The sequence below is a fragment of the Thermobia domestica genome, chromosome 13 (assembly GCF_964235325.1).
Source record: "Thermobia domestica chromosome 13, izTheDome1.hap1.1, whole genome shotgun sequence".
NCBI classification, from domain to species: domain Eukaryota; kingdom Metazoa; phylum Arthropoda; class Insecta; order Zygentoma; family Lepismatidae; genus Thermobia; species Thermobia domestica.
In genome coordinates, this window is record NC_137466.1 from 43,050,391 (window position 1) to 43,078,120 (window position 27,730).

General features: G+C 33.0%; 1 protein-coding gene across 1 annotated transcript; it reads left to right on the forward strand.

The window, feature by feature from the left end:
• The first annotated feature begins 458 nt into the window (after window positions 1-458).
• Window positions 459-27,332, forward strand: LOC145669184 (uncharacterized). The gene is made up of 5 exons (XM_081737510.1): window positions 459-577; window positions 2,689-2,747; window positions 8,256-8,442; window positions 22,386-22,457; window positions 27,103-27,332. Exons 2-5 carry the CDS (start codon window positions 2,698-2,700, stop codon window positions 27,208-27,210), a joined length of 417 nt encoding a protein of 138 aa, XP_081593636.1. The 5' UTR covers window positions 459-577; window positions 2,689-2,697; the 3' UTR covers window positions 27,211-27,332.
• The last annotated feature ends 398 nt before the right edge of the window (window positions 27,333-27,730 follow it).

Sequence of the window (27,730 nt, forward strand, 5' to 3'; positions counted from 1 at the left end):
TTTTTTTTCTTTAGAAGAAATACTTTGACATTTCTTATTCAATTTTTATTTTAGGAACTTCGGTATTACGTTACATTTCTAAGAGCTTACATAATAGAACGAGTCATACAGAACAATTATACGTATATATTCTTGCGTCATCTCCCTTCCTGTTATAAACATTTCTGAGGAACAGTTTGTAAACAGGTATCGTTTATACTTCCTGTCTTACTAAATAGTTGGGATTCCAAAGTAATTAATGTGATGTTATAATTCCAAGAAACCCAACACTATTGTTTTGACCACGTTTATTATCAGCCTCTGCCACCGTAAATCACGTGTGTTAGACGTAGAAATACAATGGAAAATGGTGTAATATCCGATAAAGAAGGTTCTAGAAGGATCTAGAATGTTCTAGAACTATTCAACTTCCCGTAATCGTCACATGATTTCCGTTGTGAATTCGATGCGCTGATTGGCTTGTGGTGAGATTGTTTTCAATTGGCTGAATAGATTAACTTAAAGCTCCCTGCTGGTCACACCCTTATCAGTCGTGAAGACAATCTCTTAGTGTTCAGTTGGAGAATAGGATTTGCAGGTAAATATAATATTTTTCTTCTTAATTGACTTTCTAACTGTAAATGATTGTAGCAACGTTTTAGTATAATTATTTGTATAGTATTTGAAACAATTGATTTTTAGATTGGATTTATATTAAGACTTTTGGAAACCGGAGACACTTGACTAAGCGAAACAAAAACTTGATGTAAGAATCGCATATGACCTATTTCTAAATAATACAGTGCCTTTAAAACCCCTTTAAATACTTCTTCTTTCCTTATACTTTTTATAATAAAATAAAACTAATTTTAACATTTTTTAAAAAGAAAATGAAACATTTGAGTGTTATGTCTTACAATTATGCCCTTTAGGCTAAAGGAGAGGGACGATTAATTGGAAGTGAATGATTATGTTAGGAATTTCTGGAATGAGATGTGGGAGGAAACTGGAGTGTCACTAGAAAACTTAGCCACAATGGCCACAATGTTGTCGACGAAGACTCATTTGTCCTAGAGTCGAAATAACGACCCCTCACATCATAGGTGAGCGGTCTATCACTGAGCCACCGTGCTCACCAAGGTTTTTAGTAATCGTAGACTGACAGTGAATGTTGTTGAAAAACTGTCACATAATTTGTTTCTTATCACATTTATTTTCTGTCAAACGTACAAATATTTTAATTGAAAATACAATATATATATTGTGTGTTCTAAAATGTCGCTCACGGAGAACAGAGTACTATTCTTCAGGTCAAAATAAAGCGAAAATGCTATATAATGGTATATCCTCAGGGTTTTCCTTCAGCCGCTATAGTAAATTGAAAGTTTCACAATGTGACAAACTCGTATGCTAACTTGGAACCATTAACTACGCTCTACGAATCCATCAAACAGTTATATCTATTCTTAAGCTAATAATAGGTGATAGTGTCAACGTCTATTGACTTTAACTGCCAGCTAACAAGAATTGATGTTATTATTAGATGATTGGTAGATTTAATCTACGATCCTTTATCTGCGATGTTGCCACATAGCGGAATTCACGTCTCCAGACGAGTACCCAAAACGTATACACTTATATATATATATGGCCTATGAAACCCGGAGGTTCAATGCCGCGTTCACAAAAGCTCTCCACTGGCTTCTATCCTTAGCTAACTGCATCCAGTTTCTACTTTGTATTCCAATCTCTGCGAGAACCATATTAATATTGTCCTCCCATCTGCGCCTAGGTCTTCCTAATGGTCGTTTTCCGATTGGTCTTCCAGTCAAGACTTTGAAAGCGTTTCTACTTTCTTCCATTCTAGCTACATGACCCGCCCAGCTAAGCCTCCTAGACTTGACGACCCTAACAATGTTGGGTGAACCATATAAATTATGTAGTTCCTCGTTATGAAGTTCCTCTTGGGTCCGAATATTCGTCTCAGGATCTTGTTCTCAAATACTTTCAGTTTATGTTCTTCCCTCAGAGTAAGTGACCATGTTTCGCAGCCATACAGAACAACATATATATATATATATATATATATATATATATATATATATATATATATTCACTTTATTTTGTCTTGTAGAATAGTGGTCTGTAGTCCGTGGACACCAGAGATATATATATAAAAGAAATATACAATTTTGGCAAATGTTTGAAAGTTAAAAGTTCAAGATCAAATTTTGGCAGGAGGTCTTGGTCAAAATTTTAATTTAAGCAATTTCTAGTTTGTATATAATTCATTTGTACGAAGCAGTGGTGGCTCTTGAGGGAAATCACATCAGTAAAAATTTAAGTTTTCTCGTTACAAGCTAAGAAAGGGAAGCATGCTGAGATACAAGAATTAGTACGTACATTAGGTAAAATTTCTTTCACATAGTTTGTAGCGTTAAAATTTAATGAATTTCCTCAATGGCCGCCACTGGTACAAAGTAAAGGAGAGTTAAAATTGACTTGAAGAAAATACTGATAAACTCAAACTATCAGTATTTTTGTTCATCAAAAATATAAGAAAAATATTTCCTTTTATAAATCAATGGTCTGAGAAACCAAAATGGTGCAGCCGCTCCTCGTCAGTAAGACATATTCTCTATGCTTTGATTGGTTCTAATAATAATCAATATAAAACAGAAAGTTAAACTATTTACTTTCGTATTTCAGGTACACAAGATGAAGTTCTGCGTTGTTGTTGGACTTCTTGCCATCAGCGTTGCTGTTTGGTAAGATAAATACTTTTTTACAATTAAAAAGTATTTTAATTTATTTACAAGATATTATTTTACAGTTGAAGAAATTGTAGGATCTTGAACCAGTGTAGGTTATCTTCACTTCCGGACGAATTAACACAATACTCCTTGCTAATATGTTTTGACGTGTTTATCGCACTTACAAACTTTTATCCCTTTTCCTACAGATACGAAAATAAGAAGTACATTGCATTTGTCATATAGAAACGGGCTTGGTTTTCGATTTTTCCGATCTTCAAAAGTGCAGATACGTCTTTCTCTTTCATAGGCTCTCAATTGGGTTAAATTTATGCAGACTTAGACTTTTTTGTAATTTACATAACCAGTGAATTATATGTGTAGTTAAATTTTATGTATTAGTGTTTATCTATTGATGGTTGAAATGAAAATGATTAATATTTTCAGTATAAGTGGTGATAAAATTGATTTTCTATTGAATATATATATATATATATCTGTTGTGAAATTAATGAAACTGATTTCCTTGGTCCAGTGATAAGGGCAGGGCGAAGTCGTCAGGTATAACGGTTTTTGAGAGATGTTACATAATTACCGATTTCTGGACAATTGGTTCTAGATTTTTGCGATATATATTGGCTTGTGAAGTGAACAGCTTTGGAGCATTAGGCCTGCGTAACGGTCAAAAAGCAGAGGGATATCGAGCAGAAATATAAGATAGAATTTTGTATTTACTTTAAAAATCCGCTACAGAGATGCTTGCTGTGATACGGAAAGCCCTGTCGTCACTCTCTTTTGAAAGAAGTCTCGAATAAACAAATCGAAATCCATGCTCATTGTCTTTTTGATTTACTCTGAAGGTGTTGTCCATAAGGAATTCGCACCAGGAGGACAAACATGTATTCAAAACTTCAGGTTGTTTGGAACACTATTTAATATTATTCAATTTGAGAAATATTTTTCTCATGAGTTACTTCAGTATGATATGGAACAATGTTAGAGAGTGAGACTCAAAAAAACTAGGAAATAAAAAATAAGGATTACCCTAATATATATTAAACGGTGTCCCAAACTACCTCTAGTTTTGATCGTATGTTTGTAATCGTGGCACGAATTCCTTACGGAATTCGTTATATATATTCCAACAATTTCTATTTGTTTAGGCTATGAAATAAAATATCACATACTAGCAATTTTTTATACATCACGAATATACAGCATTTCGCTGTTTCTAAGAAATCAGATAGTCTACTGAGATAATATTTATGAACCTTTTGTTAGTAATGTATAGGCGGAAGGTGATGAGAAAACGCTCATAATATCATTTTCAGCACTTTTAAATTGCACATACTTAAAATTAATCACTTGTGAAAAGTTTTTCTTTTCTTTTTTTTTTTTTAAAAAAAAAAGAACAATTCAATCTCTATTGTTTTCATTAAGTGCAAAAATTTTCATTCTAAAAATTTTGAAACAATTTCAAATTTTAAAAAAAATCAATGAGTGCAAAAAATTTCAAAAAATTTTAATCAAAATAAAATTCAGTAAGTGGAAAATTTTCAAGTAAAGTTTTAGAAGTGAAAAATCTAACAAACTAACTACTTTTTCAATAAGGAAAAAATCAAAGAATTTCTAGTGTTTAAAATATTTTCCCCGAAGCTTCGCATGTTGTAGGTTGAGAAATGGGTAGTTTTTACATTTTCTGTCTTATGCGTTCAATGCGTGAAGTTGCGTAGCTGCGAATGTTTAAAATATCGAGAACGAATTAGACATTCCTTCCTAAGTTGAGACAGGCAGAAGTGATGAGGCAGGCAGGCAGCATCTAATATTTCCAGACTTTTTCTCTATTTATGATATTAAGCTTTCAGCACCTGATCAGCTTCGAGTAACAGAACATCACACAACAGTAGGAATTAATATCCTTGCGAAAGCAGATTAGATGGTTACACTATACACATAATTGATTGGAATTTAACCAAGGATTGTCCAATGGATGGAGTTAGCTTTCTGTAGTCTACATTTGAGCATTTAACACGGTACAAATGTCTAAATTAACATTCACACTCTAACATAGTGGAATAAGATAGCGATGCTATACCGTCCGAGGTACGATCCAGTAATTCAACAGCGTCTTCTAGCACTACAGTAACAAATCTGTGTTGGGCTTCCTCTGTTCCGTTTACGTACTTAAGGCTGTGAACATTTTTGGTTGAGCGTCTTTCTTAACACAGCATGACTTTGTGAGGTTCCTCCAAGGCTGAGAGAGACAGAAACATTTAAATCTTGTCGCATTGATACGTAGTACAAAACCTGTAGAATAATATTGAGCATGCAAACGAATTGTGTCAGCTTCCATAAGACAGTCAGATCACTGGATACACTTTTCAAAGACTAAGAAATTTATTGAACGAAATCAAATTCTTATTACCAACGCTTTTCGTAAGAGGATTAATTGGCTTGCGTTCTGTCAACTCTAATCATTTACTGTTACATTTCCACTTTACAGAAAAAAAAAAATTGAAAAATATTTAAAAAAAAACATACAGATATGAACAAATTGCTATTTATGATCTTGATCTAAATTATTTTTTCTCTTCTCTGTCTGCTTTTTAAAAAGAATAACTATTGTTATATTGCTATAGAGGTATTTGTTTTACAACATATTCATGAAAAACTTTATTATTGTTATTATTGTTGTCTAAACATGTTTCGATAGATTTATGATTTATTTATTAACAAGTTTTGAAGTTACGTATCTACTTGTACAATCTCGATATTCGGCTGGTGGTATCAAAGATACTAAGACCACGTTAAACCTAAGTGACGATGATGAGATGTGGATCCAGTTCAGGAATGTGAATTTTGAAGTAAGGAGAATTGTGAAGTAGGCCTCTGCAGAAACCGTTGATAGATAATAGTTCATCTACGTACTCCTACGTCTTTGGTGAGGTATCTAGAGGAAAAATTAGTGTCCTCTATTCTAAGAATCCTCTGTGTAGATACTATGAACTATAGAACTTTGTTTCCTAGTAGCCTCTGCATTACAAGACTTGACAACAATACGAGTATCATGGAAATTATCTTGATCCATATGATAGAACATTCGCAGGTAAATCGCTGGAACGGAATTATAAACCTTTACCCATCGATAGTTTTTTCATTACTGAACTGTCACCGATATGGTCACTTTCTTGTGTTAGTTATTTTTTAAGCCTCCGTTAACCTAGCGCCTACTCGGAGTTATTTTCCAAAAGCAACAAACTATTCTGGATTAATAGCTATTCCGCCCGGGACTGCAAAATTATAACAGCTGAAGTGAGGGTGGGAGTAAGGGAGACACAAGTGTGTGTAAAAAAAAAAAAAAAAAAAAAAAGACTCATTGCACTGGACTGTTTCGACATAGATCTCACATATCTCAACATATATAATTATTAAACTACATAAGATTAAGGATACTACTTCACCTTCAACCCCAAATCGAAAGTTACGAACTTCTGATGCTGAAAATACTATTGAAGGAAAAAAAAAAGTACTGCAAACCTCTGACAATAATCTCACTTCATTCACCGTTCCTAGTAAGTTATTATTTAAACTAATTTTCTTCAAAAATATTAAGTTGGGGAATTCCTCCCAACCCCACATCCAGGATATCACACCTTGCCTTGCCTGCTGTACGATATAGGTTAAAATCATGCATGATTAAAAACTCGGATTGATTAATTTAACAAACTTATTTATTTATTTATTGTGTTTGCCCACCAACCCTAAACTACATACAGTGGCGGATCTAGCCCGGGATCGGGGGGCCTAGGCCCCTCAGTTTTAAGAATGTTAAAAATAATTTAAGCTATTATTTATATATTTTTAAACGTTTATAGTAAACTCATGATATACCTATCATAGTCTGGGTTCTTCCTGGCCCCCCAGTTTTAACCTTCTAGATCCGCCACTGACTACATACCGGTACCTTATTTATGCAATTGTGCAAAGCCTTCGTTTACAACACATTGTGTTGATTTTAATGAATGAGTAGCGAGCAATGCTTATTAGCGTCATTGTTTATTATTATTATGATTTCAATGTAATGCACAAACTTGTTGGCCGTTTATTATCAGAATTAAATATTTTTTTCTTTTTTTGAACATAGAAACAGATGCATTTCAAATTATTTCGTTTTCAACAATGCCACGAAACGGTATTGCAAAAATAGTAATATCCTGGTATCTAAGTGGTAGTGAAATCGCCTCAATAAGAGACTTTGATTCAATTCTCTGCCTGTTCAGTGATCAACTTTTGTTATCCTGCAACAGTACATGCTAACAATTTAGATCACAATTACACGTTCTTTTTAAATATTTGTGATAATTCGTATTTCTAGATACCGGACTAATACATCAAGTATTTTTTATATTTTTTTAAACATGAACAAATTAATACGTAAATATCTTGAACAACAATATCAAGTTATATTTCAATATGGAAAGTTGATTCTCTTATTATATATATATATATATATATATATATATATATATATATATATATATATATATATATATATATTGCATAACTCCCGGAAATATGTAATATTAGCTATAATATTAAAAAAAAGCGATTTGGTCATTTTCGATTACTAATACGGAAATGAAATAACCTTAAAATTTAAACGTGGTAGAAAATTCTAACTTATGTTTAACTAGTGCGTAAATGTAATTTATATATAAAGTTGGGTGCTTGAGGCCTTCCTCTTAGTCTAGTGACTAGCGTGTGCATCTTTGGTGAACGTGGTTTCGCGTTAGGTTTCCGGTAACAAAGAACATATAATAATAATAATAATAATAATAATAATAATAATAATAATAATAATAATTTCACAATCACTCATTGCTGATCCGTCTTCTTTAGCCTAAAGGCTATAATCGTATAACATTAAACTAAAATTTTATTGGATTTCACTTAGATCTTTCGGAAGTAAATAAATTGAACTATTTGTAGTTATTCACATAAGACTAATACAATGTCAAAATGTCATAAATTTGAATTTTAATTAGTTGGCTAGCTGAATAATCTTCCTAATAATTTTATTTATGTCTGTAACTCTTCCATTTAAAAATAAACAAATAACAAAGCAATACGTTCCAAACACTTTTGGTAATACAAATTTGTGGAAACAAGTCATACGGCGTTTCTATAGTGCATTATTTTATTTTGTTTCTAGCTTCCAAATAGCTATATGGTTTGGGATTATTCTCCTTCTGTTTTAATTTTTGAATCTCGGTAGGCATTTAAATTTAAAATGAGAACACATTATTTGATTTTACTACTACTTTTCTCATTTAGTTTAACATTTCGAAAATCAGCAAACAAAATTTGTGTGAAACATAGACCTAATTTAATGTGGAGTTCGCCTGATAGATTTGAAGAAAGTTCTAAACATTCTTAATCAGTTTGACCGCGGTCGAACTGCAGAACTGTTGACTACTAGGTGAGGACTGTAATAACCGTTATGATTTTGATTTCCGTTTTTAGTGCTGGTCCCGTCAATAATGAGGATCTTGCAAAGCCTGAAGATAAGTGCGTTTGTGGTGTCTTCGAAGCCAGCGCCATCAACAAGGACCTAGGAGACCAGAAGCCATATTTTGTGGCTCCAGTGGACTTCGAGGCCAATTGCGAAAAGGAAAACCACGTGAAATGCACCAAGAAATGTATCAACATGGTAAGTACAATCATTTATTTAGTATACAACTCTTTTAAAGTCTCTAAACAACTACAACTTTAAATAAGGAAAACAAAGAATTTACGTCAAAGTTCGATCGTCACAGTAGTAGTACTTATACTTACAAAATAGCACAAACAAAATGGTAAATTTCTTTACAATATTTTATGTTATCAAGAAATTTGATCGTTCATGATGTATGTAAACATAGAAGAGGCAATCAATTTAAGGGAACGTGGACAATACCTCAAAGCAGTGAAATGGCTTTACCAAAACTTTTGGAAAATCATTTCCAAAGGAAACTTATCACTAGCAATTCAGTGAATAAGTTCTAAAGAAAGTTGGCCACTCCTGGCGAAACAGTTAGGGGACTACTTGTTCCTTCGACGCTATGCTTACGTCAAAGATACTACGGACGACTTTGTGTCGTAGTATATCATAAGTATTGGAATACTATGAATTCTAATTTTGACACTGTCCTTCGTTTTTCAATTACAATAAAACTTATCAAAGTGACCACTTGTAAACCACAGTGGAACTCAACCGGTTTACATGCTTAATTTGGCTACTTGTGTAATTTGTATATTTTATACAAATTATACAAGAATGAGGGGAACTTAGGTTTTAGTATATTTTGAAGTTGTAAAAAAAAGTGAGGAAAACTACCAGTATTTTCTAGTTATGTTTTCACTTTAAACACGGTAGGTGTTAGATTATTATTTGACGCACATGTTTAATGATCTCGTCTAGAGTTACCATAGTGACCTGACCAATGTTGACCTTAAATACTTCCATACTTTGTGCATATGAGATCTATAATTGTATTCGTTTTATTCTTGGAATTTCCACAACCTCGTGGAGAAAAGTACATTCCGACTGTTTAAATGCTTGGATATTAAAAATGTTTTTCTTATAGACTATAACATTCAACATTTGTTTATCTGTATATGTTTAAACTCAGATGGACTTACTTATTTATATTGCATAACAACATTGTTCAAACTATGATCCTCGAACCACAAGTGATCCTCGAGAGTTGTCCTCTTAGATTGGACAGTAGTCCAAAGAAACAGGAAAACAGAAATTCAAGTTAATTTTGTATCACGCGCAAGAGTTGAGAATCTCTAACATAATTTGGATATTACATAAGGAAGAGTCTTTTCTTTTGTATACCAGGCCTGACACTTTATGAAACACGTATATTATTCTATGTTCTCTATAGAATATTCTTGAAAGCTTTAAAATATTAAAAAGAAACAAACATTATGTTATTCTATTAATATTTTAAAATGAATGTTTGCCCGGTTCACAAATTTACACTGTTGGTTGATATATTTCGAAGAGACCGAAGTCTGAAAAAGGCCGTAGGTTATAGTTTTTTTGATGCGTGTCTCACGAGGAAGGGAGAGTGTTTCAAAAGGAAACAACTGTTTAAAATCTGTTATCCAAAAATAGAGAATATCGCGAGTTCCTCATGTTAGGAAGATGAAATTCAGTATGTAAATTCATTAAACAAGAAAAAACAGGTGAACAAAGACATATGACTTACAGTCTGAAAAAATAAGTACTTTGGAATTAACCATCTTTAGTACTCACAAGAAGGGTGCAAAGAAGGTAACAAGTAAAATAATCGAAAACGACCAAGATTAGTGTCGAATTCAGCTTCCACTGTCGCCAAGGTGAACAGTGACACTGCCTGTGCCGTTAAGTCCAATTTCAGTCCCCGCCATTATGGGGGAAGAATGAGAAGGTGTGAAAAATAAAATCTGCAAAATGATTTATTTATTTATTTATTTTATTTATTTTATTTATTTTATTATTATCTATCACCTATAACAGAGCTTGAGCTCCAATTACAATAGGCATTATAACTATGTAATTAGTAATATGCAGATTTACGAACATACATCACAACATACATAAGCTATCACATTGTACAAATAATCAATATATAATATACATATTCGAAATTACATTGTACAAATAATTAATATAATATAAATATTTGCAATTACATGATAATTCTTAACCATTGCACAACATTACAGCCACAGCATACTGTGAAGAAGAATATACCAATAACAGAAATAAGAAAAAAAAAGACTTAAGGAATAAAATAACACAATAAATCGAAGCAAAGCAAAAACATATATACATAAAATTACACAACAATAATCTCTTTAAGGCAATATAAATTCAATACTTCAAAATAATTCCTAAATTTAGTAATACTTGGCGTTATTCACAATTACCAGTACTATTATTTCATGTACTTAAATTCTCCCTTAAATTCGCCAAAAATACTTTCATTGTCATTGAAAAATCGATTTCATTTTTTCCTTTAATGGCATTATTATGTTTCCTGGAGAGTCTTATAAGTGGTGAGTTTTGATGAGACACTGAATTAGATTTCTTACAATAGAATGGTTGCCGATTACGTAACGCCTTCATTTTAACATTGAAGTTCAATAGTTGTAAACACTCATCACATTCCAGAAGGCCATTTATAATTTTATACAAAAATAAATGATCTGTTATTTCTCTCCTTAATTCTAATGTGTCACAAGTAAATTCATTAACCAAATTATCATAAGAAATATTTTCTTCATATGAAGATCTTCTATATTTCTTGTAGTACATATGTCGCAAAAATTTAATTTGAATTCTTTCAATTTTCTTAATATAACAGTGATAAAAAGGATTCCATACCACGCTTGCGTACTCTAGTCTGCTTCTTACATAGCTATTAAATAGCTTGAATGCAGTTTGAATATTATTTAAAACTTTAGAATTTCGTAGAACAAAACCAAGTGCCTTATAAGATTCATTAACTATTTTTTCAATGTGTAATTCATATGTAAGTTTGTTGTTAAGCCATACACCCAGATCTTTAGTAAAATTTACTCTGGTTAATGTTTCACGATTCATAACATATTCATGGATGTATGGAGTACATTGTCTTGAAAATGTACAGACTAAGCATTTCTTTATATTAAAATTAAGTTTATTTTGCAGCGACCATATGTAACAACTATCTAGATCGTGTTGTAGCTCAATACAATCGAGTTGATTAGTTATCTTCTTATAAATTTTAAGGTCGTCAGCAAATAAAAGACATTTTGAGAAGTTAATAACACGTGGTAAGTCATTTATAAATAGTAAAAAAAACAATGGTCCCAAATTGGATCCCTGTGGTACACCTGAATTTACATTGAACATAAAAGAGTGTAATTGCTTATATACTACAAGCTGCTTCCGGTTGCTTAAATAAGAAGAAATTAATTTTAGTAATTCATAAGAAAAACCAAAATTAGACAACTTCTGAAGCAAAATGGTATGATCCAATTTATCAAATGCTTTAGCAAAATCAGTGTATATTGCGTCCACAGAGTAGCTATCATTGAAAGAATCAGATATAAATTGAGTAAATGTGACCAGGTTAGTAACAGTACATCTTTTCGGATAAAAGCCATGTTGATAAGTTGATATATAAGATTTAACATGCTCAAAAATTTTCTGGTACAAAATTTGCTCAAATATTTTCGAAGGAACAGATATAAGTGAAATCGGCCGATAGTTTTTTACTTCACACGGATTGCCCGACTTGAAAATAGGTACAATTTTACTAATTTTCCAAATATCTGGAAATATTTGAGATTTCAAGATGCTATTGTATATATATAAAAGAGGAACACGAAGAACTTCCCCACATGCTTTAAATATATAAGTAGGTATTTCATCATAACCACTCACTTTACTTGATTTTAATTTTTTTACAGATATCTCGTAATCTTTTACAGTGATAGTAGAAATATTTAAACAGTGGGTTGTTTCTTGATAACTCGGTTCAGAAATTGTATAAGAAGAGCAATCCGAGGAATAAACACACTTAAAATAATCTGCAAAAGAATCCACTATTTCTTTACTGAATTAAGCAATTTACCTTCACAAGTCATCTGATTCTGTTTCCTGTTATCCCTCTTTTTATTATTTATGAAACTCCAAAATGTTTTTGGATTCTCAATTATATTATTCTCTACCTTACTAATGTATAATTTGTAAGATCTACTTATCATACCTTTCAACTTTTTGCGTAGTTCAACAAATTTGAGGAAATTAAAATTGGAATGATTCCTTTTTCTTCTAAAATATTCTTTCTGTTTTATAAGATTTATAATCTCAGCTGTAAACCAACATGGATAAGATCTTCTTTTATTTATTTTCCGTTTAGGAACATTCTTATTAATTACAGCATCAAGTTTCTTATAAAAATAATTTAATGAATCATTCGGGTTCTCATATTGATATATCTGACCCCAATCCATTTTATGTAGATCCTTATACAAATTGTAAAAGTCAGCTTTACAATAGTTAAAGATAATAGTTGGACTAAACTTTGTTTTTAAACATTTAGATGTAATAGAGAATTCAATTAATAAAGGAGGATGATGTAAGTCCTCAGTTACTAAAGGACAATTATTCCTAGTAATATTAATATCTTTTAAGTTTGTTAATAATAAATCTAATGTTCTTCCATTATTATTCCTTATATTATTGTATGATTGAAGATTAAACAAAGACAAAAAGTTTGCAAGCGCAACACAAATATGACCTCCAGTTATAAGATTAAAACTGGAATCAGTAATTGAGGGTATGTTAAAGTCACCTACGATAATAATATTATAGAACTGAAAATTAGTGATCTCCTCAAATTTTCTAAAAAAATCATAATATGATTCAATTTTTGAGTTAGGTGGAAAATATACTGATACAATAATATAAGTACTACCTCCTGTTATCATCTTAATACAGACAATTTGAACATGTTCAATATTTATCCTAATTTCTTGTACTTGAAACTTTTTTAATACTGCTATAAGTGAACCTCCTCCTATTTTATTTGGTCTATCTTGTCGAAAAACTATATATCTGTCATCAATAAATTCACTATCAAATACACTATTGTTCAACCATGTTTCTGTCAATACAATGAAATCATAGTTTTCTGTTAAAATACTAGTATATATTTCATTTAATTTAGTATTAATTCCTCGTACATTCTGATAACATATTGAAATCACTCTATCATTATTACTCATAAATTATGTTAATTGTCGAATATCCTCTATTGTACGAAGTGTATAAATTACAGAGTCATCTGCTCTTTTTCTCAACTTAATGTTACCAGACCAATCGACCCACAAATATTCGTAATTTTTTTCTCTTTTAATTTTCCGCGCCTCACTGAATACAATTTTTCTTTGTACAGAGAGACATTGGTTTACGTAAATAGGTCCCCCCGTAGTAAAGCCAATATCTTTACAATTTAAATTACGTTTAACCTTTCTTCTATGTAAGAACCTATCTTTATCTATTCTCCTTACAAATTTAACAACTATATTAGCAGCATCCTGACCGGGATGTTTTTTAACTCTGTGGCACGCATCAATCATGTTGTCATTAATATCTACGTCTATAGCACGACCTATATTTTTTACAGTAGTTAATATGTTTTCATTTGGTAGCTCAGGAACGCCACACAGTTCCAACGTGTTACGCCGTCCGTATTGATCCAACTCATCAATTTGTAAGTTCATTTTATCTATTTGTTTTTGCAACCTTAAATTTTCACTTTTTAAATTATCGATAGTTTCCTGGCATGCTTTTAGCAGTTCACTTTGATTTTTGAGAAGCTTCGAATTTTCATCTAATTTTTCGTGTGCTAAGTTTAACGACTTTCCTAATTCATCTTCGACTTCTTTGTTCGATTTTTTCAAGTCACTAATTTCTTCTTTAATAGATAACAGTAAATGATAAACTTCAAGTAAGGAGGGACACTGTGTTGTTGTCTCCAGTAACTTGTCACTATCCATACTAGAACGCCTAGCTCGATCGCAATTGTCGCAACGCCAAGCTTGATCATTCGATCGAAGAAATTTAATATCATCTTCCGCGAGATTAACGCAAGTACCGTGATATATGTTTTTACAAGCTTTGCATTGAATTTTCAGATTCAATTCTTGCCTGGGAACAGCTTTGGAACATTTACTACAAACTCCCATATTTAACAATAAATTTCTTGATATTTAACAAAAAGTACAAAAACTTGCTCCAAATTCGTAATTTTATTAACAAAAGCTGGGAAATCTCATGTTAACCATATTTAATAAAAGTATTTAGTCGTAGTGTAGCTTTAAAAAGTATCTATGACACTGATATAACACGGCAATTTCAGTTATGAAAGTTTCGAGATGTGACCTAGTAACACTGAATTTCCATCACAATAATTTTCTCACACTGAGTTTCCAATGCTGTCACTGGTTTGTTTATATTCTTTAGACCGATCACTTCAATGTTTCATTGCTGATAATTTACTGAAATGAACCAGTAGCTAGTAAAGTTAATAATCCATTATAATCTACAGTACTTACTGTTCACTTCACACTAAATCTAATTCAATATTGGATATTTCTTCCCATATTAATACACAAAAATCTGCGGAGCACAAACCACCTTCACACTACCATGATGGGAACTTTTTGATGTCCCATCGAGATTAATATCGAATCCATAGTTTCTGGGGTTGCTAAGCTGAGTAGTAACAATCCTGATGGCATTTTAATCCCATGTTTAGTGAACAATGTGCATTTTAGTTGGCCCGAGAGTTGATAGGGGTAACGTTAAAGTATTGTTTGTCGTTATTTATTCTACTCAGTTCTTTATTTTCAACTAAACATTATTCTTCCCGTGGGCAGCCGGGCACTTCCGTTAGTACCAATATAAGATTAACAGAATGTTAAATAACACTGTTTATACAGGTATAAGTAAATAATACAGTTATTGACATGTGCTCAAGACATTTAAAAATGAAATTGTTTTCGAAGGAGCAAGAACGGGATGGTTAGTAGAGCATTCTGACTAGTAAAAATGACTAAGTCAAGAATTAAAAGTGCTTATCTTATGATGTATTACTTCATTTTGGACATCTATTTAATAAAACACGTGTGGAGCTCGTATTTTGATTCCAATCTACTTATAATACAAGACCACTTTAGTCTCTGAATAACGTTAATTCGTAGCAGTTAACAATCGCTACAATTGCTACGTTCATTTCCTGGCTTTATTTGGAAAATGGATGGGGACTGTGCTGAACATGAACTGCTTTAGTGTTTATTACTAAGACAAGAGCCGTATTAAATGTAAATAAGGTTGTAATACTTGTATGGAATCCACAAGTATTTATTTCATGTCAAGAACTAGAAATAGTAAAGTAGTTCATTGCAACACGCCTCGATTATCAATTATTCAGCGTTCTTTGTTCTATAGATTGGCTTCTGAATTTAACTCCATTGCTTCTGACGTGGATATTTTTAAATCTGAGAATGTATTCCGACAGGAAATAATTGCTATACTTATGGAATCTTAGTTTTATTTCAATTTCTTATTGCTACACTTATGGACCTTTATATAGGTTTTTGTTTATACTTGTTATTGTTAATTTTATATTCTATGTTATATAGTTTCAGTGTAAAATGGCTGCCTTGCTGTATCTGGAACTTTGGCAAATAAATAAATAAATAAAATAAAAGCACAATATAATTTATTCACTTAACAATATATGCACGGTAAAGAGAGTTGCTACCATTTATCTTTAGGACAGTGCAATATTTAATAAGCTTTACCGCCAACCAGGGACGAATCCACGAGCAGTTCGTCGGGTCAGGACCCCATAAAATTCCCTAAATCAACATATATTTGTAAACTTTCTCAATAAAACTGTACTTGTTTAACAAGGAGGTCATTGATGTAGCATCAAAGTTTGTTCTTTCACTTCATCTGTACTCTTTCTCTTATGAAAACAATGTACTTCTATATTTTTTTCTGAAAATATATGTGGAAATATTTTACAATTACTTATCGTTTTTTCGATGCAGAATAGTATCTGTTCAAGACTGCGTAGACGTAGTGGCTTGTAGTATTGCCTCTCCTCCAAATATTTGACCCTTCCCACCAAAAATTTCTGGGTGCACACCTGCCGCCAACCGATATGAAGCATACTACTGTTTACAGGCTGTAACGATATTTAGATTTTAGCATTAATATTTGCAAGTAACCACAAAACAGTTGAATGTAAATAATTTGAACTTAGAATTACGATTTTAACCTATAGCATAGACCATAGAGCAAGCCGAAGGTTTGGAGAAGTCAACTAGTGTTTATAACAAAGATGCAAATAAGCAAGAAGCTTTTACTAGCCCAAGAAAAAAAGCTACTAGCCCATATCTCACAATATAAATCATTTACTTACCTTCTCTATAATATTAAATAGTCGCCCGCACTGAAGAACAACTCGCCCCGGGCGAGTGAGCGAGTGCTTATTTGCATACCTGGTTTCTTACGCGTACCCAAACCTTATGCAACCCGCCAATCCACACAGTAATTTGAGCTGCATATCCAACAGGTGCACAGCGATTCGCCTAAAGAAAAACTAACGCTCCTGGAACTGCTTAAAAATGTCTACACTTCGATAAATCTTTACAATCATTGCGTTTTTAAATGCCAATTTGATGATGCTGAATCCAGTGGCGGATCTAGCTCGGGGTCAGGGTCTTAGACCCCCCCAGGTTTTTGCAGCTATTATCTATATATTTTTGAAAGTTTATAGTAAGCGTTGCCTTTTATTTTTTATTGGAAACTTTTTGAAATGTTAGATATAGTTTCAGCTGAAATTTTTCTGTTACGCGATGTATGAAATAATACTTGATGTCCACAAGATCAACATCCAATTTAGCCATAATATCCACCGGGAAAGAGTTCTGTTTGAAACTTCTGCAGGACCCATGAAAAATTGTAAACTCACGATATACCTATCATAGTTTGGGCTCTGCCCCCCCCCCCCATTTTTATCTTCTAAATCTGCCACTGGCTGCATCCAATGGAATTATTTTTATAAATATTCGTCTATGGGATGACGAGAGGAAAGTCTTCAAAGTATAAATAAATATATCCTAATTTTTAAGTCCTTTTTTCTCCTGACTCCGTGGACGGAAATATAGCGCAACTAGAAATTTATCCAAGCATGAGCACGTTATGAGTGTTAGTTCTTTACTACTAAGTCAGTGTTTGGGATTCTGTCTACCATGTTAGGTTACTACTAACTTAGTATATTTCTTCCAGAATGAAATACACTTTTCTACTTCCAGAATTAAATGCACAAGGAACGATTGACTCACTAAAACTTTAATCTGGTATTTTCCAATCACTTTTTCACCTATCACGAAATACATTTACTCTCCAAATATTTCCTAAAATGTTTATGCTTTCAGTTTTGCTTCCTAGAAAGATTTCTTCCATTGTATCAGCTACTGACACTGCTCTAATTTACAAAAGTAGTTTTTGAAATTAAAACGTTTATCTTACGAACCACGGTGAGTTTCGGGTCTGAAATCTAACCATTTGCAGCACCAACACCACTTGGGGTAGGGAGGGTGCGGTGGATCAGTGGTAGAGCGTTCACCTCTGGTGCTTGGGGTCCCGGATTCGATCCCAGTCCCCGCCAAGTGAACTTTGTGGTGGACTAACACCGTGTGCGTGGGTTTACTCTGGGTTCTCGCGTTTCCTCCCACTTTCTTCATTCCACCATTTCATTCATTTCTAATCATTACCGTCACCTTTAGCCTAGCCGACATAACCATGGGACGTAAAACTTAAAAATTTCGTTTCATTTTCACTACTTGGGGTCATTGATTAAGCCGCATTTCCAGATCCTAACTGTTCTCATAATTTTGGCACACTCTCACGAAGTAAACATATTGATATGTTGTGTAGTCTGCAGCTGGAAGATTGGATATGGTATCCTGCTTTTGCTGTGGATCTTGGACTGAAAGAGGCTACAGATGCAAAACATAAAAAAGACAATGTTTTAAAATAAAAATTAAAAAGTTTTTCCCAGGGCAATTTTTGCCTGGTAAATTTCGGCATTTTAAAAATATTTCAATTCAATAATAAAGTGATAGTAACTAGATACATTTCTCCTTTCTTTTCTCCATTATGGCAAAAAAGTATTTACTTATTGTATTCTGAACCAAATAGAGAAGAGGAAAATTTTCAAGTGTCAAAGAAGATAGAAAAGAAAAGGGGGAAATCAGTGAGTATTTTGGGTTTCTAGTTTCAATTATTGTTGGTCGATATTCGAGCAATGTTCAACAAGGAGAGATTAATAATATTAGCATTAGCCAAACTGTTGTGCTTATGTGGTTCGGATTCCACGTTAAGCTGTAGGTACACGTCTCAGATAGCCTCACTGCTGAAAGGGACGCTAAACTGAAAATCAAATAAAATCCAATGTACTGAAAACGTATTGGTTAGATTTTGTTCCACTGAATTATCACTTACAATTTATGCGCAAACTAAAAGTTCAGTGAATAATATGCTTTAGGACTTACGGGATAATTACGGCCACCGGGACAGACACGACTCCTTGAAAAGTTCTTTCCGGTCCGCAAATAATATCTAATGCTAATCTGACGAATACAAAGAATAGTTTTAACAGACGTCCATTTTTTTTACCCGAAAATGTTCTCTTTTCGGATCCTAAATATTTTTCGGACAAGTTTTTACGAAAATTTCGTAAACTTCCTCTTTTTTCGGGTATAAATACGTAACTGTTCCAATTTATACTATAATTATTTTTAATAATTTATTTTAATCCGCCTAAAGTTTGTTTTTCTTTTTTTGGTTCTGTCCTTTAAAAAGTTGCCCATCATTACTTTAGGAGAAAAAGACGCATTTTATTTAAGAACATAGTTTTAAAAAAGGACACATATTGGATTTGTAGAAGTCGTTAGCATTTGAAGAAGAAGAAGAAGAAAATTAAAAATGTTATTCCCAACTTTCCGATTACAAATAAATACTATATTGAAACGATATAACACTAAAGAATGAGAAAATTCAGTGAACAATGAATTTTTTCTCGTGTTAAACTAACATTATACGCATAATGGCCGTTTGTTGCTTTATTTGCAAACTATTCATATTAAGTTTTTCTAATAGAATATCTGAAGCACAAAGTAGTGTTTCCCGAACAGAGAACCAAATGTAAGCGTAATTTTAAACCAAACAAGAATAGTTTTTTAACTTTTTCCATGCTGGTATTTTCTTGACTGTTAATGTGAATTTAGACAATTTCAGAAACACTTATGACAAGATGTGTAACTTTCAGGTACTGATGTGGTGTGAAAAACGATGCTAGTGGTAGAATGAGTTGCATAAACTACGTTTTCAGGCAAACAATTTAGTTCCAGTTCAAAAACCAATCGTGATAGGCCAGCGCCAAACTGAACACAAGGATAACAAATACTGTATCGGTACTTTCTCAATCTTATAGTAGAATCCACTATAGGAAATCAGAAGTCGTAGTACGAAGATCATAAAAGTCCAAAATAGTGAAAAAGCTAGAGAATGGAAAACAAAAGTCCATCCTAACAAAGTCGTATACTTTCGTATCTATAGGCATGGCGATAGTCGTTGTTAGAGTCCGGCTGGTGGTCAGGAACCTTAGTGGGTCAGAGTAGAAGGCGTTTGTTGAGTACAGCACTGGTTTCTATGGAAGTTTAGGAACGTGCGTTATCCTGCTGGAGGATGGAATCTCGCAGAGTGTGCAGATAAATTTGCAGAACTAAATTAAAGACTCATGAATGTACATAACCCCCTGAATGAAGACCAGAGACGAGTAGGCAGTATTGCTTATGATCCTCATATCAGAATACGAAATGTGGATTCCATACCAAGTTCGAACGCATGCAGGATTTCCCGCTCAATTGCACGTCTACGGTCACGTACATAGCAGTCACTGTGACCGGAACAAAACGATTGTTATAGCTGAATTCTACGCCCTTCACAGTTTGAATTGGTTCCTTCGCGCGTTCCTCAAAGAATAGCCCTTTAAATGCCTGCCCTTACGCACGATGTAATCCTACTTTTAACATGATTAAAAAAGTCATTTCACCTACCTCCTTTCGAGTGTAGGGAGAAGAGAGGAAACAGGCAAAGGAGGAGTGTCGGAGAATTGAGCCTATCAGCTCTGTGCTGGTTTTGCGTTCTCCTCACGATGAAGGTGGAAAAGTACGTATTTGTCGGGGTAAAAGACGGAATCGTATTGTTTCAAAGCGAGACAACTTGCCTTTGGATGCATTATTTTCGAAGCATTCTTTGCGACGCTTATATACAAATTATTATGAAAGAATAAATAAAATATTTTCTTAATGCTCTTTGCAATTTTGGAATTTAATAATGTATTATGTATGTTAAGTTTCTTTTCAAGCATTTAAGGAATGAATGTATATACTGGAAAAATATTTTAAATTTACCTTTAAAATGTTACTTTGAAAGCAAGTAAGTGAAGCCACAAATAAATATATAAGTGTTACAGTTGTAATTTTAAAAAAATACGTATTATAAAAATACCAATAAGTAGAGTATAAACAATTGTCTAGTCTTACTGAATATGTGTAAGTCAGAGAACTTTCCCAAAAAGTAAATTTGGTTATCGCTAGAATTGTGCAACTTTGTGCATATTTGGGTTTTTCTCGTGGATATATGGTTAAAAAACACATCTTCCGCATCGGATATTACAATTCGATTCCTAGTAGGAGAACGTATGATTCAAATTCTACGTAAAACAATAGATCTACATCTTAGCGCTGAAAATAAATGGTTAGATGAATTATACATTTGCTTTAGCAATAATCGAAATCGAATGCATTCTTGAATTTCAATGTATCATAAAATATTACAAGTTAATGAGCATTATCAATATACGAGAAATGCGGGTAGATAACTTTTCATCATTTCCAATTTTTTTTAGCCGTTTCTAATTACACTGTTAATAACTATGTATGTTAATGGATATGTAACCAAATTAACTTTACAGAATCGATTAAGAAATTCAAATTGAATAAATAGTTTAAGCACTATTGGCAATTACATTATTTTCCACTTCCTGAATAAATCGAATTCTTTGCACTGAGTAAAATATTGTGGTTATGTTTATAACTGGCTAGTTACAATATTAACGATTAAGTTAATTAATTCTCTATGTAGGACATATAATGGGTATAGACTATTGTAATGCAATGTCAAATTCGCTGTTTTTGGATCAAAAGATCCAATATATTTCAATCAAACATTTTCTTATACCTGGAGAACTACATATAGTGTAGCCAAACCCAAACTATCACTTAAGTCAGTATGATGTGCTTATTCCGTAGAAAATACGAATAATTGTCATCCCTAATCCAAAAAATAATTAATGGTCAAAATCACAATCTTTTGAGTCGTTTTTTTTTATCATTCCTAAAATTCTTGTTTTTCTGTAACATTGTATCTTACATCAGAATTTAAAGAATATATTTCACGTAAAAACTTGTGAAGGTTCCGAAGCCGGGAGTTGATTTTGAGAGGGGAACGGAACCGATGTCTCAACCATTGCTAATGTGGCTTCCATCTTATACAACTCTGAATCCGCTTCTGCGCGTACTTTTTAGGAAACAAGAGAAGCGTGAATTAGTAGCATCATTTCAGGTTTTGCTGGGGGGTGGAGACTCTATGATGTAAGTATATGTTAATATTTCATTAGTATATTATTATACTATTGATTAAAATGTATAAATATCTCAAACTCGTGGGGGTTCCCGTTCCTGGAGACCCAAATGACGCTACTGGTGTAAAACTTCCAACTTCAAGCATGGCTATGATGTGCTAATTGTTAATATGACATATCACGGTATTACGTATATCACGATATTACATTTATTCTACATAACACAATCCTATATTTAAAGTACTTTTTTCTGGTGGTACACAATGATGTTGCGTACCAGTGTGCATTTGAGAATTAACGTGATCAAAATTAACAATTTCTTAATGTGGTGTTCAATTTCCAGGCTAAGTCCTACAAGGGGATCGCCAATGTTATCATTTGTGGTGCTCTGAAGAACACCGAGACAGGAGTCAAGGTAAGAATTTTCTAGAATTCTTTCAGATTAGTAGGTTATTTCAACTCTCCAATCTTCTTAAACGTAATTTGATTTTGATGCAATATGGTGTATATTTTCTTTCAGGCTTCACAATTATTCACATTACTTAAGGTTCAAGTTGTTCAAAAACAAGGTAACTAATTCCGGACCTTAATGGCAGAGGAGTAAGTCATTTTTATTAAATTTTCAGGAGAGACAGAAAACAGTGGCTTACTTCTTTTTGCCTTTAAGTGCCTTCGGACTTACATCCAATTTTATTGTTGCTATTTGATAAAGTATTTATAATACAACTACAAGGTTTCTAAGAATAAGAGATATCAGAACACGCGTTTCAAATCTGGCAATAACTCATTTTCAGAAAGAAAAAAAAACGACTTACTCCCCTCTGCCTTTAAGGTCCGGAATTTATCTTTCAATCTAATATACCGTATATGTTCAAGAAAATATGTATAATTTCGTAGAAATTATCAGAAATGAATGCGTGCTTTCTTTAAGATTTCCAATGGAAGCTTTAGCCTAAGGTTAATATCAGCTAGGCGAAGGGAATGAATTAATCTTGTATTATAAGACATGTTTCACCATAATTTTCAAAAAATGTTTTCGTTATTTTTTTATTTTTATTTTTATTTATTTTTTTTTGTGGGGCTAACAAGGTACATTCGTGTGTCCCTTCAAGATTCGTGCAAAATTGATTCAAATACAAAGTTCTCCGCGATTCAATGTGAATTGTACTAATTTTAGCGGCCCATACCGATAATTTACGTATTTACAAGCCTTCAAGTATCCGGAATTCAATCATGAACTACTATAACGCTCGGACACAAAATTGCTTTTAGTTTCTTTAGATGTAGCTGGACATGAATGTGGACATATGCAAAAGAAATTGGATCAAGTACTACTTCTCTGACATACTAATTCTTTTGCATATGCCCATATTCATGTCCAGGTTCATCCAAAGAAACTAAAAGCAACTTTATGTCCGAGCGTTGTAGTAGTTTATGATTGATTTTCTAATATATAGAAGCTCATAAATGTGCAAATTACCAGTATGGGTCACTAAAATTATTACAATACACACTGGGCCGCCGAGAATTTTGCATTTGAATCAGTTTTACATGAATCCCGAGGGGGACACTCACGAATGTACCTTGTAAGATCGATTTCTAGTAGTTGAAGGTTGAAAATGGTCGAGAAGGAGAGGAAGAATTTTTAATTTGTTCAGTTAAAAAAAAAAATACAATAAATTGTGTAAAATTTCTGACTTGTACGTAACACAGCATATTCTGTTAGAGACATAAGATATTCATTTTCTGTGTGGGGCTGAAATTAAGACGAGTCAAGAAAGTAAATTTATCACATCTTTTAAAAACTGCCTGACGATCACTTTTTGATTTTTATCAAACATGGCAAGTGCTTGCTTTAAGACTTTCCGGTGAAGTTTATCTAAAGGAAATGTTTAAACGTATATTCCCAAAACTTATGAACTTTTTGAACGATGGATTGAGCTTCTTTTCTTTTCTCTTTCTTCCTTCCTTCCTTTCTTTCTTGTTTTTAAAGGTGCTTCCCTATGTGAGATTGTTTTAAGCTAACATCAGCATGGAGCAATGGTTTCAAAACCCATCTTCAACTTTAAGAATGCATTCCAAGGTTACTTTCGTCGACCACAAAAGAAATAAAAAAAGAATATATATATATACAATTACTATTAGAATTTGAAAAATACAAACGAGTTTCCTTGGAGGCTTAACAGATACTATCATTGCTTGCCAATGAAATCAGTATTTTCAAAATATAAAACAAATAGTATCAGCAACTATAAAAGCAAAACTGTCTTTTAAGTTACACTTTTTACTCAAAAGTTACATAACGGAAGAGTTTCATGAAAAATGAACAAACTTTTTTTCATGAATGTACAGTACAACCTTATTAAAATAATGTTTTTTAAAAAAGTCAAATACATCACTTTGAACACTTCTGAACTCAAGTTTGTACGTAGAAAGATTTGTTGTAACAGTTTATTTTTCCATATCTTTGAGATCTTTCTCACATTCACATGACAAAGCTAATAATGTTACTAAGTAAAGTAAATACATATTTATTTTCTGGATAGGCCTAGAAGGTTAAAGGACTGGTGTAAAAGCAAAGGCTCCACACCTTCTTAATTTTCTTATTAGTGTTGGTGGTGTAATCAACACAACTTTTCGGCCAACATTACTCGCCAGCAGTGTTGCCACAGTTCTAGCTCTAGAATGGGCTGAAAAGTAGTACCAACTTGAAACAGAAAGGGCTGAATTCATTATTTTGTACCAGTGCAATACATGGCTCTATAACCCGAAACTAAAAGAGGTAAAGTTCTAGAAGTCCTCCCCCGTCTTCCACGATTCCAAATCAAGAAAGTGCTCTTTTTAAAAATTACTTTTTAAAAACATCCAAATAGGAGAATCAGGAACAACCGTGGAAGTAAATGAAACCTTTCACGCACGTAGGAAGTATAACAGAGGTCACAAATTAAAAGGGAAAACAGTTATCATCTTCGGTATGTATTGTAAGGAAACTAAACGCGCCTCTGTTTCAAAGTGACCAATAAACCAAAACGGTATTATGGCCTTATATGGACAAATATATAAAACGAGAAAGAAATCAATCATTTCCGAGTTTGTGTGTAAACGCTACGTTATAGTAAAATATTAAAAATATAAATGATTGCCCCTTATTCTCGCTTATTTCACGACCGAAGGAGGATAATAGACTGTGAGAAGAATATAAAGTAAGTGAACTGACGTTTTTAAAGAGTTCAACACACAGTATGAATAACGTGAGATGTAGGAAAAGTTTTACTGTCATTTTGAAAATGTAACAAATATGTGTTAAATGATGTTCAATTGGATAGAATTGTACCAACTTTTTCACAAAAGAGACTGAAAATGTTAGCGTGGTACCAACGGGTCGATGAATGATAAAAAGGTGTGAATTTGGAACAATTGTACCAAGTGTGGTAACACTGCTCGCCAGGCTGTCCCAGGCAATACTTTAAATAGGTTGGGTTAATTTTGGAGTCACATTGGGTCGAGAGTAGAACAAAAAATATTTCCCGTCCTAATGCCTGCTGTGCTGTATGGTTCAGAAAACATGGTCGCTTGCTCTGAGGGAAGAACGCTGACTGAGTATTTGAGAATAAAATTCTGAGATGAATGTTCGGACTCAAGAAGAACGGGAATGAGCAATGGCGGAAACTTTAGAACAAGGAACTGTTTAATTTATATCGTTTACCAAACATCATTAGGTGCATCAAGTCTAGAAGGCTCAAGTGGAAAGATCATGTATCCAAAATGGAAGAAAATAGGAACACTTTCAAAATTTTAACTGAAAATTCAATTGGGAAACGACCCTTAGGAAGACCTAGGTCCAGATAGGAGGATAATATTAATATGGATCTCGCAGAAATAGGTATATTAAGTAGAAACTGGATCCAGTTAATTAAGGACAGAAGTTAATGAAGAGCTTTTGTGAACGCGGCATTGAACCTCCGAATTCTGTGGGTCGTTGAGTTAATTACGTAGTTAATAAGTTCCTTATTGGAACATTTATTTATGAAATATGAAGAAAATTCCCTGAGTTGTTTAAAATCATCCACGAAAATCAACCCAAGAGTAAACTACCCTTTCTGGATTTTTCCCAGAGAAATGACTTGTATCGTAATATGGGGTTGTTAATGAAATAGTGATTTATGGAAATTGTAAAATAGTTATATATATATATATATATATATATATATATATATATATATATATATATATATATATATATATATATATTGCAATGATTTGGTAGAGTCAATAATGGACCGAGATTTTATCCCTTCACCAATTTATTATAAAATTTGATAAATACAAAACGTCTTTGATTACAAAGATAATAATGCTGTTTCCTTATTAAATGTCCAAGTAGAGAAGTATAGGTGTTTTGCACGGTGCCCCTTCTCTCAAGGCAGTCTCCAAGGCACCTGCCGGTTCGGTGAGTTTGGAAGGATAGCCCCCTCAGCTCAAGGCAGCTTCGCAAGGCTTTGTTGTTGACAGGATCCCTAGTCCAGTGCGACCTCAGGGCGGTGTAGGTGATTTGATCAGTTGGACGACTGATGCTGGGTCCCTCGGTGTTCCTCCTTTTATTTGTCCTCCTCGGGTCCTTTCGTGAGGTCCGTCTGCTTTCGGCGTTCCTCGGTGTCCTTCCGCGTTGGCTTGCTGTCTGCTATGTTGTTTATAAATAATAACACGTGTTGAGTTGACACGTGCATCTGTTGTGATGTGGGGATCCTTGCACGTGATATAAAAATTTATTTGTTTTAGAATCTCATCCACTGGAGAATCATGTAAAAATTTTAAGTTTAAAATTTGGTTTCGATACCTTGAACGATGTAGCATCGGAACGGACAGACATCGAAAAATCACATTTTTCGGTATGAAGGTGCTATGAAACGTGTAAATCAGTTTAAGTCTCAAATTCCATTCTATCTCCACAATCATTATACTTTCTTCCCTTCGCTCGAAAGTAAAAATGATTTTATACTATGAATAGATTTTTCTGTACACATTTATCTAATAATAAATTATTATTTATATTTTTACAGATGGCTCTATTCCACAATGTGTGCAACACTGGCTGGATGTACACAGGGCTATCTTCTCCCGAACCTTTCTGCTGCAAAAACTCGAAGCCCATACCTTGTCCCAAATAATGGCTGTTACATCAGAGAAGTAATGGTTCTTTTAAGATGACGACCCAGGCTTGATTAAAAATTGCTCTGCTTTTCTTGTTTCTCTGCTTTTCTCTTAGTAATAAAAGCAAATTTAAAAAGTATTTTGATTGCGTTTTTTTTTTGTTTTGTTTTTTTTGTTTGTTTGTTTAAATTACAAACTTCACTCAACCTTATTCATAGACTCGGCTGAGGATAATTGCACTCCAGAAAACTTCGTGTGATAAAACTACACTGAGACATCATTTTGGCAACAGCAATTTAGTTTTCTTAGCTTTGCCAACCCTCCAAAGTGTGCCTGGAAGAAACACTGATTGCGCTAGAAAATAAAGTTAACCAGACACTGAAATTGATGTGCTGATCCTATAGGAGCCAGAACTATAACAGTTTTGCATTGAATTCCTTTATTCAAATTATACCCAGTCCTGTTTCTGATATAGATTATGAGATAATGTAGCAAGAATAAAAGAACCTATCTTTGTGTTCGGGTATATATATATGT